Source organism: Plutella xylostella, chromosome 9 (assembly GCF_932276165.1).
Source record: "Plutella xylostella chromosome 9, ilPluXylo3.1, whole genome shotgun sequence".
Classification (NCBI taxonomy): domain Eukaryota; kingdom Metazoa; phylum Arthropoda; class Insecta; order Lepidoptera; family Plutellidae; genus Plutella; species Plutella xylostella.
Genome location: NC_063989.1, coordinates 11,937,074 through 11,950,132, shown reverse-complemented (window position 1 = coordinate 11,950,132; position 13,059 = coordinate 11,937,074). Strand labels below are relative to the sequence as shown.

General features: G+C 40.3%; 2 protein-coding genes across 2 annotated transcripts; one reads left to right on the top strand and one right to left on the bottom strand.

Moving 5' to 3' along the window:
* On the top strand, window positions 1–3,051 carry LOC119690419. The gene is made up of 6 exons (XM_048623124.1): window positions 1–211; window positions 447–686; window positions 1,017–1,159; window positions 1,502–1,734; window positions 2,069–2,412; window positions 2,931–3,051. Exons 1-6 carry the CDS (start codon window positions 24–26, stop codon window positions 3,049–3,051), a joined length of 1,269 nt encoding a protein of 422 aa, XP_048479081.1. The 5' UTR covers window positions 1–23.
* A 1,630-nt stretch (window positions 3,052–4,681) lies between these two features.
* LOC125488991 (homeobox protein engrailed-2b-like) lies at window positions 4,682–11,854 on the bottom strand. The gene is made up of 4 exons (XM_048623181.1): window positions 11,203–11,854; window positions 10,531–10,656; window positions 5,879–6,039; window positions 4,682–4,921 (listed from the first exon to the last, which is right to left on the bottom strand). The coding sequence occupies exons 1-4, from the start codon at window positions 11,687–11,689 to the stop codon at window positions 4,721–4,723; spliced, it is 975 nt and encodes a 324-aa protein (XP_048479138.1). The 5' UTR covers window positions 11,690–11,854; the 3' UTR covers window positions 4,682–4,720.
* Window positions 11,855–13,059: the final 1,205 nt, after the last annotated feature.

The window sequence follows — 13,059 nt, the reverse complement described above, 5'->3', positions numbered from 1 at the left end:
TTGTATTAATTGATGCTACAAAAATGTTTGATAGTGATTTGAATGTTAACGATATTTTGAGGATGGATTTAATGCCAACGTATTTTATTCAAGAAATTAATGAAGATGGTAGAACTAACGTTAGTGACGTGGTAAAGGAGGATCATAATAATATGTTTCCGTCAGTGAATGGATCTATAGACGCGGCGCTCTCCACTTTGTCTTTTCACAGGTAAGGAGAAACCCTAAAACCATTTTTAAATATTCTTTACAAAATGGGATGGAATGGGTATAATTTTATCAGCAAACCATAGAACGGCCCGTAAAAAAGATACTGTACCAGATAAAATAGAAATATTATTATTAGTCATTTTCCATGACGAAGATAAAAAGTATCATAGTATTTCATTAAAATAGTATCTACATAGGTAGGTATATAATACTTATGCGGCATTAAACATTTGCAGGAAAATGATGAACGAATACCAATGCCGCAATTTCGTAGCTGAGCAGATATTAGAGGAGATGGGCAAACCCGCCCTACAGGACCGTATGGGGGCGCCGTTCACGCCCAGCGCCCCCCATATTAGCGCCCCCCGGCCCAGCGCCTCCTGGCTCAGCGCCCCCGGGCTGATGCAGGATAAGCGGAGTCACGCCGACATTATGCACGACGTGGGCTCTACTAGCTACCAGGACTGGCTGGCCAAGTAAGTGAGATGTGACGGTTTTTTATCCACTTCCGCTACTTAGGTCTCCCTAAGGAGTGCTGCAACACTCGAATTCTAGACTTTCGTCATCCCACCACTGCTTCACAAGCTGAGTAGGGTCGTCGGTCTAGCGGACAGAAAGGTGCATGCATAGGACACCGCTTACGTTTGCCTGTTCATGGACTCTACTGTGACCCCAACTGTCATCGTTTCACTCCGTGACGGTTAATTTAAACCACAAAACTCTTTTTATGAGCTATCCCCTTCATAACTAGAGAACAAAGAAAGAATAATATGAACAACCCATACCACCACACTTAAATTCCGCAGAGTGACAGCCCTAAACGACGTGTACCAGCACTTCAACGCCGCGTCTCCTGGCCGCCCCTCGTCCCCTGGTAACTCCAGCGCGGCGGCGGCGCCGGCGGCACCAGGCGCGCAGGACCGCGACGGTGCCTACGACGTCTATGAAGGTGGGAAGGTCACCTTTCCGCAACCTGAACATCTGTACTATCATGAGGATGTTGATGCGCATAGTAATTCTGTTTGTTATTATATCATTTGTTTTATTAATCGTTGATGGGGTATGAGCGTAAGGCAGTTTTTAGTTCACTGCACCGTGGTGAAGATTAACTATCAGTCTCTTACTGCCCAGGGTGCACCGAACATATACAAGGTACAGTTTATACGTCACACGGAGAGGTTTCTTTCATACACCTCAGAAAGATACAAACTCACTGCAACATAACTTTGCCCACATCCTACTCTACTACTACTCATACAATCCAACCTATATTTATCCGCATTACCTCCAGGCACGTATCCAGGAGGCGGCTACGAGTACCACATGCCGCCCCCGCCACCTCCCCTGTACCACCCCCCCGCAGCCCACGACGACGCGTACGAGCAGAAGTATGAACACCACGTTCACGAGCACGACGACCACCACGGCTCGGGACTGTCGGATCTGTTTGATATCTCGCTGACGGGGATAGCGTTCCTGAGCTTCGGCATGTTTGTGCTGCAAGTTTGCATGTGTATTACTATGGTGAGTGTGTGTGTCTAGAGAGTGGGGATATTGCTTGGCCAAGCTTGGGAAAATACGAGGTTTTGAAGTGTTGTTGCGCCAACGATTATTAGGCTTATTTCGTTAAATTGAATATACTGATCTCTCCGATATTTCGTATTTCTGCAAACGGATAGCATTCTATTGAATTCTTAAATACTTTAAACAACGTGAAGTATTTATTGTATGCAACTGACGCCTAAAAATTTATTATGTAATCTAGATTCTTTGTCGAAATCGGTTACATCCCGTCGAAAGATGGTTAATTTTGTAATTTACTTACTTACTACTTAGCTACTTACTCGTATTTTTCCAGAGCCACGAACAACCTCAAGTGATGATTGACAACGGAAATGACGAGATGAACGTAGAAGAAGTGATCCGTTTCAAACGAAACGCTTTCGGAGAGCCCAATACTTACCCTGGCCCAAGAAGTCCGAACTACTATTCGGATCCCGAAACTCCTTTTCCGAAGCGCCGTAAAAAGAGAGCTACAAGTCTCTCAGACTTCTCTCTGACAACTCTGAATTCTCTGTCTCGATACGCTCTGTTGGCTCTGAAGCCCACGACTCTGCCGTGTCTGTACCGCGCGCTGTGTCTGGGGAACCAACGGGCGAGGAACCTGAACGATAGCAGCAGATATTGGCTACCGGTTTGGCAGTAAGTATAATGTCTTTTAATACCTTAACTCGATAGATTATCACTCTAATAGATTATCTGTAAGTATTTATGGCCTCCGATCTTTCAATATTAGCACCCCACATTTGTGTATAGGACCTATAGTTTTAAAATTTATTCAACAGTGTTTCTCTGACGGCCTAAATTGCCAACCATTATAATTAAACCAGCTACAATTATATTATTATTTAGAATGACTGTCGTGCTGAGGTGTGAATTAGGTATATTCTTAGATTTTTTTTCGCAAATTTCCAAAACTTGTAGGGCAACAGTTGTTTAAAATGACCCCCTGAGTCATCCCTTGTAGAATTGATCACGATGTCTCACAAAATAAAAGTAATAATTCCTTCGATGCTCTTTATTGTAATGATATTTTTTAATTTGTAAGACATACTGATCAACTCTCTACACCCCCTTTCGGCTTAGTAAACCTTTTTGCAATACCCTGTATAGGTACGACACATTTCGTAAGCCCTAAATGCTTTTATTTTCCGTTCCAGTGTGGGCGTGTCGTGGGCGCGGGGCGGCGCGTTCGGCGCGCTGCGGGCGGCCGCGCTGGGGCTGGGCGGCGCACGCTGCCACCGGCTGTTCCCCGCTGCTGAGTGCTCCGAGTCATCATGAGGACAGGGGTAGGGACAAGAATACTAGCGTGGAAGTGGATAGCTACATGTTCTACGCAGATTAAGACCTAGTTTCACCATACTCTTTAGATCATTAACGCCCTGATACATTATAACAAGCGATATGTTGTTGATTTTTGACACATCTGTCAAGACTGCATTTAATTAATTAATTAATTTAGATGACACTTGCATGTAACAGGTGTGTTGATGATCTAACAGACTATGGTGAAACTAGGCATAGATCTGCCTGTTGCCCGACTACTAACTAATGTTTCGCTTTACACTAGTAGAATCTTATTAGTTAAATCCTCTTACATAATATGTTTTATTTAGTGGTTTGGATAAGTTTTTTTTTATGTAGCCTGTATAGTGTCCCTATATGTGTACTTATAAATTGACCACCGCTACCGATCCTGTGCCTCCTTCGGCCATTGAGGTAAAAACCTGTCGAGGTCTTCCCGCCATCTCGATATACTTACCCCAGTATGTCTAAACCTTGTATACGCAACTGATAAGAATATTTTTAGATAAAATGGATTCTGTATGAATGAACCGCAAAGTATTATAGGTATTAATAAAACTTATTAGACTCATTTAGACATGACAAAGTTTATTTGTATTACACTTTACAATGTTTTATTTACAGTGATACATTATTAACCAAGTAAATGCTAAATATATTTTATGATTACATAAATCATTATTTTATTAATAAATAGGTATATTCCAATATTCATTATTACATACAGTTAGCATAAAAATAGATTTAGTGTGTGTGTTAAATGTGAAGATGGAGATCAAAGTGTTGTGTAGCTGCAGTGGACGGGGACGATCATGATAATGATAATAGTTTCCTCCTACATAAATTATCACCCTACTTTATTATTGCATTTATGATTAATTATGTAAAGACATTCATAAACTGTCTTGTGATGGCAGAGCCTTCAGATTGTCGTGTCAACAAAAAAATTAACACTACGATCTAACAGATATTTAGGCTATTTACCCTCACAGTGATAAAACTAGCGCACTTGGGATGATTTTCGCACCATCGTCAATTTAATAGGTGGTTAATGCTTTTACGAAACTGCGTTTTGGAATACCAAGTATTTGGTATTTGTCTGCTTTTTTAACAGTTTGTGACCCACTGGTATTTAACGCTGCGTCCATAGGCAAACATTTCAAAACAGTTAGGTCTATTGAGCCTCTGATAAATATAATTTGAGTGATATGTATAATTCGGCAGTTTTATAGGGTTATGAAAAAATTACTTTCTTAGTACCTACACGTATATGATAATCTACTATTCGTACAGTTTTTACTGTAAAATTTCTCAACATATTTCCAATATGATTTTGTAAAAAGTACATACAAGACTAAAGGCTAGTTTTCGAGACACTATTCAAATTAAAGACCTCTTCATATTAATTAACTATCTATACATATTATATTGGTAGGTACTACTAACAAGTAAAGTTATCCAAATTTTATCGCCTCCAGAAAATGTATGGTAGCTTCTATATTCTACACCCCTCCCTATCTTGAGCCGCCCCTCACTAAGAGAACAGAAGGTCTATCGTGGGCCCACGACCATTTTCGCCCTCCGTACCTACCATTAAAGAAAATACTCTATCCATATCTGTATATTTCTTTAAAAAAACTAATATTCAATTAGGCGAACCCGAGCTCATAGCAATAGGACTAAACACGCAGCTCAACGGAGCATACGCATACTGGTGGAGCAGTGAGTACTGCGCGGGGAACGCCGGCGCGGGGAACAGCCCCTGGCGTTGAGCGATCTTGAGACGGGACGTCAGCTGCTTCTTCCACTTGGTGCGCCGGTTCTGGAACCAGGTCTTGATTTGTACCTGAGGATACATTTAGAAAGTTTGTCAAGGTAACACTATGTTAAGGCTTGCTTTAGTTTATATGATTAAATGCGAAATGATAAAAACCGGCCAAGTGCGAGTCGGGCTCGCGCACAAAGGGTTCCGTAGCAGCAAAATTACAGTTAAATCAACCTATCTCAAAAACTATAAGAGATACTTTGATCAAACCAAAAATCGTTGAAAGAGTTAATTAGCATGCATCACCTCTATTTTTTTTAGAATTTTATACCCCGTTGTTATAAAAATAGAGGGGGGGGGACATACTTTTTACGACTTTGAGAGCTGATATCTCAAAAACCGTTCACTTTAAGAAAAATGTTTTTTAGAAAACTTTATATCATTTTAAAAGACCTTTCCATTGATACCCCACACGGGTATGTACATCGAAAAAAAAAAATTCATCCCTCAGTTACATGTATGGGGGGCCCCACCCCCAATTCTTTTTTTTACTATTTAGTGTCATATTTTTGTAGCGGTTCATACACCACATATTCCCATCAAATTTCATCACTGTAGTACTTATAGTTTCCGAGTAAATCGGCTGTGACAGACGGACAGACGGACAGACGGACAGACGGACATGACGAAACTATAAGGGTTCCGTTTTTGCCATTTTGGCTACGGAACCCTAAAAACGTGTGGTTTTGTCCATATGTCAGCTGAGGAAACAATAACAATACCTAATGTATTAGATTTAGTTGTGAGGCCCCATCGGTGCGTTGCGACGCTTCTTCCTAAAGGAAGTGTCATTCAAAAAGATGTCCGTTCCTTGGCCACCGATAGGGCCTTACCCTAAGCTGAAGTTTGAAATTATAGGTACTTGAGGAGTTTCTTTCCTAGTGACCGAGCTTTTATAAAATGGGGTTAGACTGACATTTTTTCATTGGACAAATCATTGTAATAAAATACGTCGAATAAAGAACATTTTCATATCACCTCTGTAAGTCCAAGAGCCTTGGAAAGCTCCAGTCGTTTGGACACACTCAGGTACTTGTCGAGCTTGAACTCGGCCTCGAGGCGCTCCAGTTGCTTGGCGCTGTACGCCTGCCGCGGCTTGCGCTCCGGCCCGGGGCGCCGCGCGCGGGACGACTTGTCCTCTGGGGACAAGTGGAAATTGGTTCGGTTACTACATTATGAGGGTTCACTATTCTATTCGTGGCTATCTCGAGTGGAACCTTTGTACATATCCCCTTGATTTCAGCTCAGCCAGCCTAGCTCCCGAGTAAACGAGAGCAGAAAACCTGGGTGTATATAGCAATAGCTGAGAGTGTTCACTATAAATATGTAAGGTGGGTGGTTGTAACAGAACTTAACAGAACATAGAAACAGAAGCGCTGTAGAGGCGGGGCGGCAGCGGCGTTGACCGTCTAGCTAGTTGAATGGATATAGAGGTGAGGTTATTTTATGAATTATTACAAATTATCGTCATCAGCCAACACGTCCACCACTAGAAATAAGTCTCTCCAAACTCCAAAGGAATGTTATACTTATCTCTCTAACTACAATGCCTAAAATTACATAAGTACATAATATATTATAAATTTGGGTAGATGGCTAAATTCCGGTAAATTGGAAAGTCAATCACAATAAAATAACCAAAGCTCGAAAGACAACTTAACCCACAAAAACCTTACGTTTACCAAGTAGCTCTCTCCAGCGACACTTCCATAAAATCACAAAAAATGTTTAAGGGTAATAAAAACGGTCGCAGGCAGTTGTTAAGTGGCAATAAACACAGTGTGTGTGTTTGTGTGTTTGCGGTCGCAGTGACACCTCCGCGAGAGCGGGCGTGATTAGTGTGGCACGACCACCGACCACACCGAGAGAACTAACTAACCATGATTAAGTATAAATGAAAAAATACGACCCCGTATAGTTTTATGCACACCGAATCCGTTGAAAAAAGCTATGTACAGTGAACTGAGCTCCCCTAAAACTTAGGCCATGTACCAGTGTACCTATCACAGGCACTATTCCGTCAACCAGACAGCAGTCTAACATCAGGGATTCATAAAGTAGTGGATGACGCCGTCGCCACTGAAGCTTATGCCTATTATGTACAGCTTAACCATACTCCATGCAATTACAATGGACTTATTATCTCAGACTCGTTGGGTGGCAGTATGAAGTAGCTGCAACAATGCAAAATCTATGCATATACTTAACTAATGCAAAGCATGTATGAAGCGTTCCGTTTTAAAAATCAAAACCATAATCAATCCAAAATATAACAACGCAACAACTTTTCAACCCGACGGATGTGACGCAGGATCCTCGGCCGCGGCCGCGTGACCGCTGGTTGTTTGCCAGATGCAACACTCGCTAAGGCCGCGCGCAAACACTGCGCTTTGTCCGTCATTATCGCATTGGGAGCTTGTTGACTGTCGCCGCAGTGTGAACCAGGGCCGTCACTCTAGCTACACACAAAACTAACAAATAACAGACGGCATGCAATCGGTGCGTTAAATACAACGACATAGAGTGGTGGTTAGCGCAGAATCATTCAGAAAATTCGTTTTTCATAAGCTAAAGTAAGCATCCAGCGACCACCGCCGGGCAGTACTTCGCCGAATGATGCTCAGATTTATCACTTTGGTGACAATACCGTGTGTGCTCTGTTTATGTTCCCCATTAGGACGGTAGTAGGACGGTGTTGAGGCATTTTTTCGGGTACCCGGAATTGTTTGTTTTATGTATGGTCCGGTATTTTGTAACGGAATATTAAGGTGATACATCAGTCGAATAAATTTTGGAAATTTTAAGATGATTACCTACTATCTATTGACATCATATTATTATTGTAGGTATTTGTAATCGTTAGGTACTCGTACAAATGCGACCGGCGCAAAGAAAGACTTGGCAAGAGAATGAAAAGAGTACCTACCTATGCGGAGCTGACTGCCAACCTCCAATAGTGGAGAGGCACTTAAAGAAGAAGAAACCAAGACGATTATAAATATCAAAACCTGACGAATACTACCTTTAAAATGGCTGTAAATTCGAGTCAAACTGATCACTTACTTAATTAAGTAAATACGAAAAATTCTCGCAAGTTTCATTTAGTTGCCACCGGTATCTATGGGTACGAATAAGATGACAATACAAATCCACTAATTTCTTATAATATTTTCATCATACATATATCCATTAGTCCTAATAGAACCAACGTCACGCACACGTCACGGCACGCGCAACGCGCAACAGTATAAATAAATCAATTAGAACAAAAGACGCGCGGTTGCGTGTCGACGACGTGTGAACCGACGCAGCGGCCGCACGCGATCCGTGTGAAGCGAGCTTTATCTTGTGAACTCCAACTGGGAGTGTTATGTTGTAGTTTTGATGAGAGTTACTGTTGATCTGTATGATTATTATTGTGTGTGATGTTTATAATGAATCCCGTAATGTTAGCGGCTTCTATCTATGATCTTTAACTAAGTATAGATAAAAACTTCCCTTTGAAAGATTAAGGTGGAATTTCACCAAACGCTAAACGTATTTAGTCGCCTGTCAAACGTCTGTCAGTACCGAATGTATAAAAAATTGATTTATAAATACAATTTTAAATACGTTTAGCGTTTGGTAAAAGTGGCCCTTAAATAAATAAATATAATGTTATTATCTATCTAATCAGTTTCATGTCGGACATAGCACTCTCTTCTTAGTGTTCGATATTTTTATTTATTGTAAAGATATGTACATATACTTAACAAGCATTATAATTACTTAGTAGTAGTTCACATAGATTCGATAGCATGTTCGATTTGGTAATGGAACGCGCGGAATTAATTCGCGCGATTTTATATTCCGCGATCAAAGTTCGCCTGTTGTTTTTTTTGCGTTTTTTTTTCGCATGCGCGGATACTCCTATATGTAGTATTCGATATGTTACAGAATTGCGAATTAATTTCGCGCGGAAAAATATTCGCGGACACGGCCTTAATGTAATAATAGTAATAATTTGAAATAAAAAAACTCAGAATAATATAGATCGGTCTTTTTTCATAAATTTTGTAGCGAATCGAAAATAGAACCGAATGTGCCGCGTTTGTACCGAGGTATACTATAAAAACACAAATTTTTGTTTACCTACCCAGTAAACAAAAAGTGTTGTGGTCATTGAAAAGTTTCAGAATTAGGTACGTAGACTCAGTACAGTGGAAGTGTGAAATTAAATAACAAACCATATATGTATTATAAAACAATATTTTTTTAAGTTGCGGCCACAGTTTTAGTGGCAAATTGAGAGGTGGTGTTTTTTGAGCCGTGAGTCAAGATTCGGTTTAGAAGTGAATTGTGCTGTAAGACTTTGTGGAAGTTTGCTGTACGAGGTAGGTGTCAGTCATATCCTTGTTCGTTCCCAAAGTAATTGCAGGTTTAGGTAGATTACTGTGCGTACTAGTTTGAGCCTTACGGGTTATGTAATAGTTAGCCAATATTTATGCCATCTTCCAATTTTAAACTCCTTCACACATTATACTTTCCTAAAATTTATCATGTTATTCATAAAATTTACTTAAAAACAAATTAAAGAGACACAATTATTCATTGTGATAGATTTCGTGATAAATACCAATTCATTTCACTCAAGTAATTTCTGAATGAAGAGGGCGTCACGGTTATAGCAAATCGTTTTGTAGAGGGTGAGATTGAGTGCTCAAATTACTCTAATATTGTGTCACACCACACCACTACTAATGCTGTATTAGAGGATTATGGTTTTGTTCAAATAAGCGATCATGAATGACGTTATTTATGAAGGTACCTAAAAAAACACTGATGAATACAATTGTGGTATAGCGTAAGACAGAAATGATTAGCCAGATTAGCGTCAGTCGCTGACTGCACGCTATGGATAAAATTAGAAACATGTCATAATACGTCAATCGAGAAGGCGGAGTTCTATTATTTTTTCATGAATTTTCTCTGATTCTGAGGTCTAGTGCTAGAAGCTCCAGCGATGAGGTCTCGAGTTTTATACACGTAAAGAACCATCTATTTGTGTTTCTAAACTGTGGTTCCAAGTGAGGTTAAGACATAGTTAGGTGCTCGCTGCTGATGTCCGAAAAATGAAATGACGTTATAGGTATACTAATACTACGCTATCGGATGAGCATATAAAGCAGCAGATATTACGCCTAACCTGCCTAAAATGCGTATGTGGAAGCTATTATGTAGTAATCTGTGGCCTAACTCTGTTCAGTCCTATGGGCCATACGTCCCATCGACACATTTGAGCGGTGCCTATAATCTACTCCGGTTTAGATCTAAATGAGATTGGATTTGTTCCAATTTCGGGTAGCAGGACACATCCTACATATTAAATCTTACAAATGCGAAATTTTGTGAGAATGTGTATGTTTGTTACATCTTCACATCAAAACGGCTGATCCGATTTTAACAAAATTTGGTATGGAGTTAGCTGAGACACTGATTAACACATAGGCTACGTTTTATCTTGGTATTCCCACGGAAAAAAAAACTTTTTAATTAGAAGTAAAGATCGCGGGAAGAGCTAGTAATACCTACCTATATTTTTTTTTAAGTGTAGTTGGACACGTATTAGGTAATTGAAACATGCAGCTCACCATGGTAGCTAGTAGAGTGGTGCACGGCGAGCCAGCTGGCGTAGGCGCGCCCCGCCAGCAGCGCCGCGCCGCCGCCGCCGCCGCCGCCCCGCGCGCGCCGCTCGGCCGAGGATGACGTTGACGACACTGGGGGGTGCAAGGCGGTCACAACGTTGGTTATATTTTAATCAGTTGTGCACTTTAAAATATTAAGTGCCAATTTCGCCATAGTTTGTTAGATCATAACAAGGGGTTATTGTTGACTTTAGACACATCTGTAAAGAATTTAATATGGAGATACGTAGAATTGATGACATTACAATTTAACAGGGGTGTTAATAACCTAACAGACTATGGTTAAACTAGACATACTATCTATTGGGCAAACGGCTAGACCAGTTCTTATGAAATTTGGTGTGTAGTAAGCTGACATATCGGATACTTTTTATCCTATACCTAGGTAATTTCCACAGGGTTAACCATTTATAACATTGCATTTTCTAGTAAACTCAATGGCAAAGAATAAAAAATTATGATAACAATAATTTCAGCCACTGTGTGGTAGTTGGTTTGAGGCGAAGCGAAGCCTGCGAGAAAAACTAGTTTAAACTATATTAAATTTGATTTTACGGCGATTGCCTGTGTGAACCCAAGTTACCCAAAGTTAACTTTGTAGTAAAAGTCAAAGCTTACCGTTGTGTTCATCCGTGCTCTCTTCGTTCAGGAACTCGTCGTCCGCACACTCGGAGTCTTCACCACTCTTGTCGTTACCTAATATGCTATCAATAAGAAACGTTTTACTCCTACTTGGAATATGATCACTGCTTTTGAATATATTTAACTTATTCCTTTGACTAGAACCACTAATACTACAACTATTGGTTGAATTAATTTGTGCATCACTTCCAACTATCACTCTAGATTCTTCAAAACGAAAACCTGAATTCGTGTATTGGCTTAAAATCGGTAGGTAACATGACTTATCGAGATATTGATTGATTGCTTGATCACTTTTATCACAAATTACATCAATAGTTTCATTTTCACTGTCACAGTCCGTATCTGTACCATTTTCTTTGGCTTCTTTAGCCATTCTCCACAGGACACTAGGCCTTGTCGAATCGTTTTCGGATGTACTGGAGATATTGTCTAGAGTGTCCATTTTATCTCCAATACTCATGGCCTCACATAATTCCTTCGCCTGATTGGGATCACATAAAACCCGTGTTAAAAGTGTAACTATGACTGATCGGTCTTCTGCTTTCGTATCTCAGTCGGCACGTGATAATTGCTTTTGAAAATAGGTGGTGCCTCGTGGTCGCGCCGCGGGCAGGCACGAGACGGATCATCAACTCACACGCTACTGGTCCATTACTCGGGGGAGGGGGAACCGCCATTTTGAGTGGGAGGGGCCTAGACCCTGTGAAAATTCACACCTTTCTTTTATTTGGTAATATTAGGTTCTTAGCCACACAAAAGGCCTACTAAAAGCTGGTGATGGCCCACTCATATTCAGAATCGAGTTAGAGGGTGATTGATAGTCGAGCTCGCTATGATTTATGGTAGATGGGACTGTTTAATTTATTTAACTAGGGTGTTTGCGAATAGGTGTCTTAAATGTAAAAGGGTGTGTTAGTAGGGTATACCAATTAAATACATTATAAAAATGAATAGAAACATTTATTTCATACTAACCGGCAGCCTGAAATGAAGCGATTATAAGATTTTCGAACCTTCGTTTACGTTGCGTATTGTCAACGCAAACGCTGTTCTTTTTTCATATGTTTGTGTAGTATCGAATTGCCACGTTAGACCGTGATAGGCCATTGATACACCCGAGTCCGCGTTGTTCTATGTGATAGGCCTTCTGAGAATGTCAAGTTGAACTTGACTTACAGTAGGCCTACAGTTGTCTGTGTTTGTGCCGGTGGCTAGTTTAGGTGTTTGGCTAGAGGTGGCTAGTGTCGACAGCTGCCAGTCAGATAAGCCTGAGCTACCCAGGATATTAGGAATAGGTGACTTTCACAAAAAATGACTTTCAATGATAAAATAGGAAACTATGGTCGTCCCTAACGATTAGAGGTAGGTACCTAGAAGTACGGCCGTAGAACATCACCATATTCATTCTGACGGATTCTTGTTTAAAAGAGTTAATATAATATGTGTCTAGCCCTCTCTAATGTCAAGATTGTCTAGTGATGTCAGTCAGGCATCCCAGTGGAGGTTTGATAAAAGCGGTGAAAAACATTGAGTGCCCTTCTGTTTTGTTCTTAACTTTCGTCAAGAATGGTTTCATTTTACTACGAATAAGTCTTCCATTTTAATATTTCATTCATTCCAAACGTCGTTTAGGACCCTAAACGGAGGAAACTTCATAGAAAATAAATGCTTGTTGAAGAAAATGAAAACTTCTACCAAAAGGAGTATTTTTGAAGATTGTCATGTCATAATGATCGAAATCAGTGGCACAAAAGAATTATTATGCCTCATTGAAAAAAACTTTTGTTTGAAAGTGTTTTTTTCAAAACTGACATGTTTTACGCCCTATTC

Excerpts from the sequence above, each read along its gene's own strand:
- LOC125488991 (XM_048623181.1), bottom strand. The coding sequence starts at position 11,689 with ATGAGTATTGGAGATAAAATGGACACTCTAGACAATATCTCCAGTACA. Across the intron at positions 6,040-10,530 it reads CCACTCTACTAGCTACCATG|AGGACAAGTCGTCCCGCGCG; the intron begins GTGAGCTGCATG and ends ACTTGTCCCCAG. Across the intron at positions 4,922-5,878 it reads AGGCTCTTGGACTTACAGAG|GTACAAATCAAGACCTGGTT; the intron begins GTGATATGAAAA and ends ATGTATCCTCAG.
- LOC119690419 (XM_048623124.1), top strand. The coding sequence starts at position 24 with ATGTTTGATAGTGATTTGAATGTTAACGATATTTTGAGGATGGATTTA. Across the intron at positions 212-446 it reads TCCACTTTGTCTTTTCACAG|GAAAATGATGAACGAATACC; the intron begins GTAAGGAGAAAC and ends AAACATTTGCAG. Across the intron at positions 1,160-1,501 it reads TGCCTACGACGTCTATGAAG|GCACGTATCCAGGAGGCGGC; the intron begins GTGGGAAGGTCA and ends CATTACCTCCAG.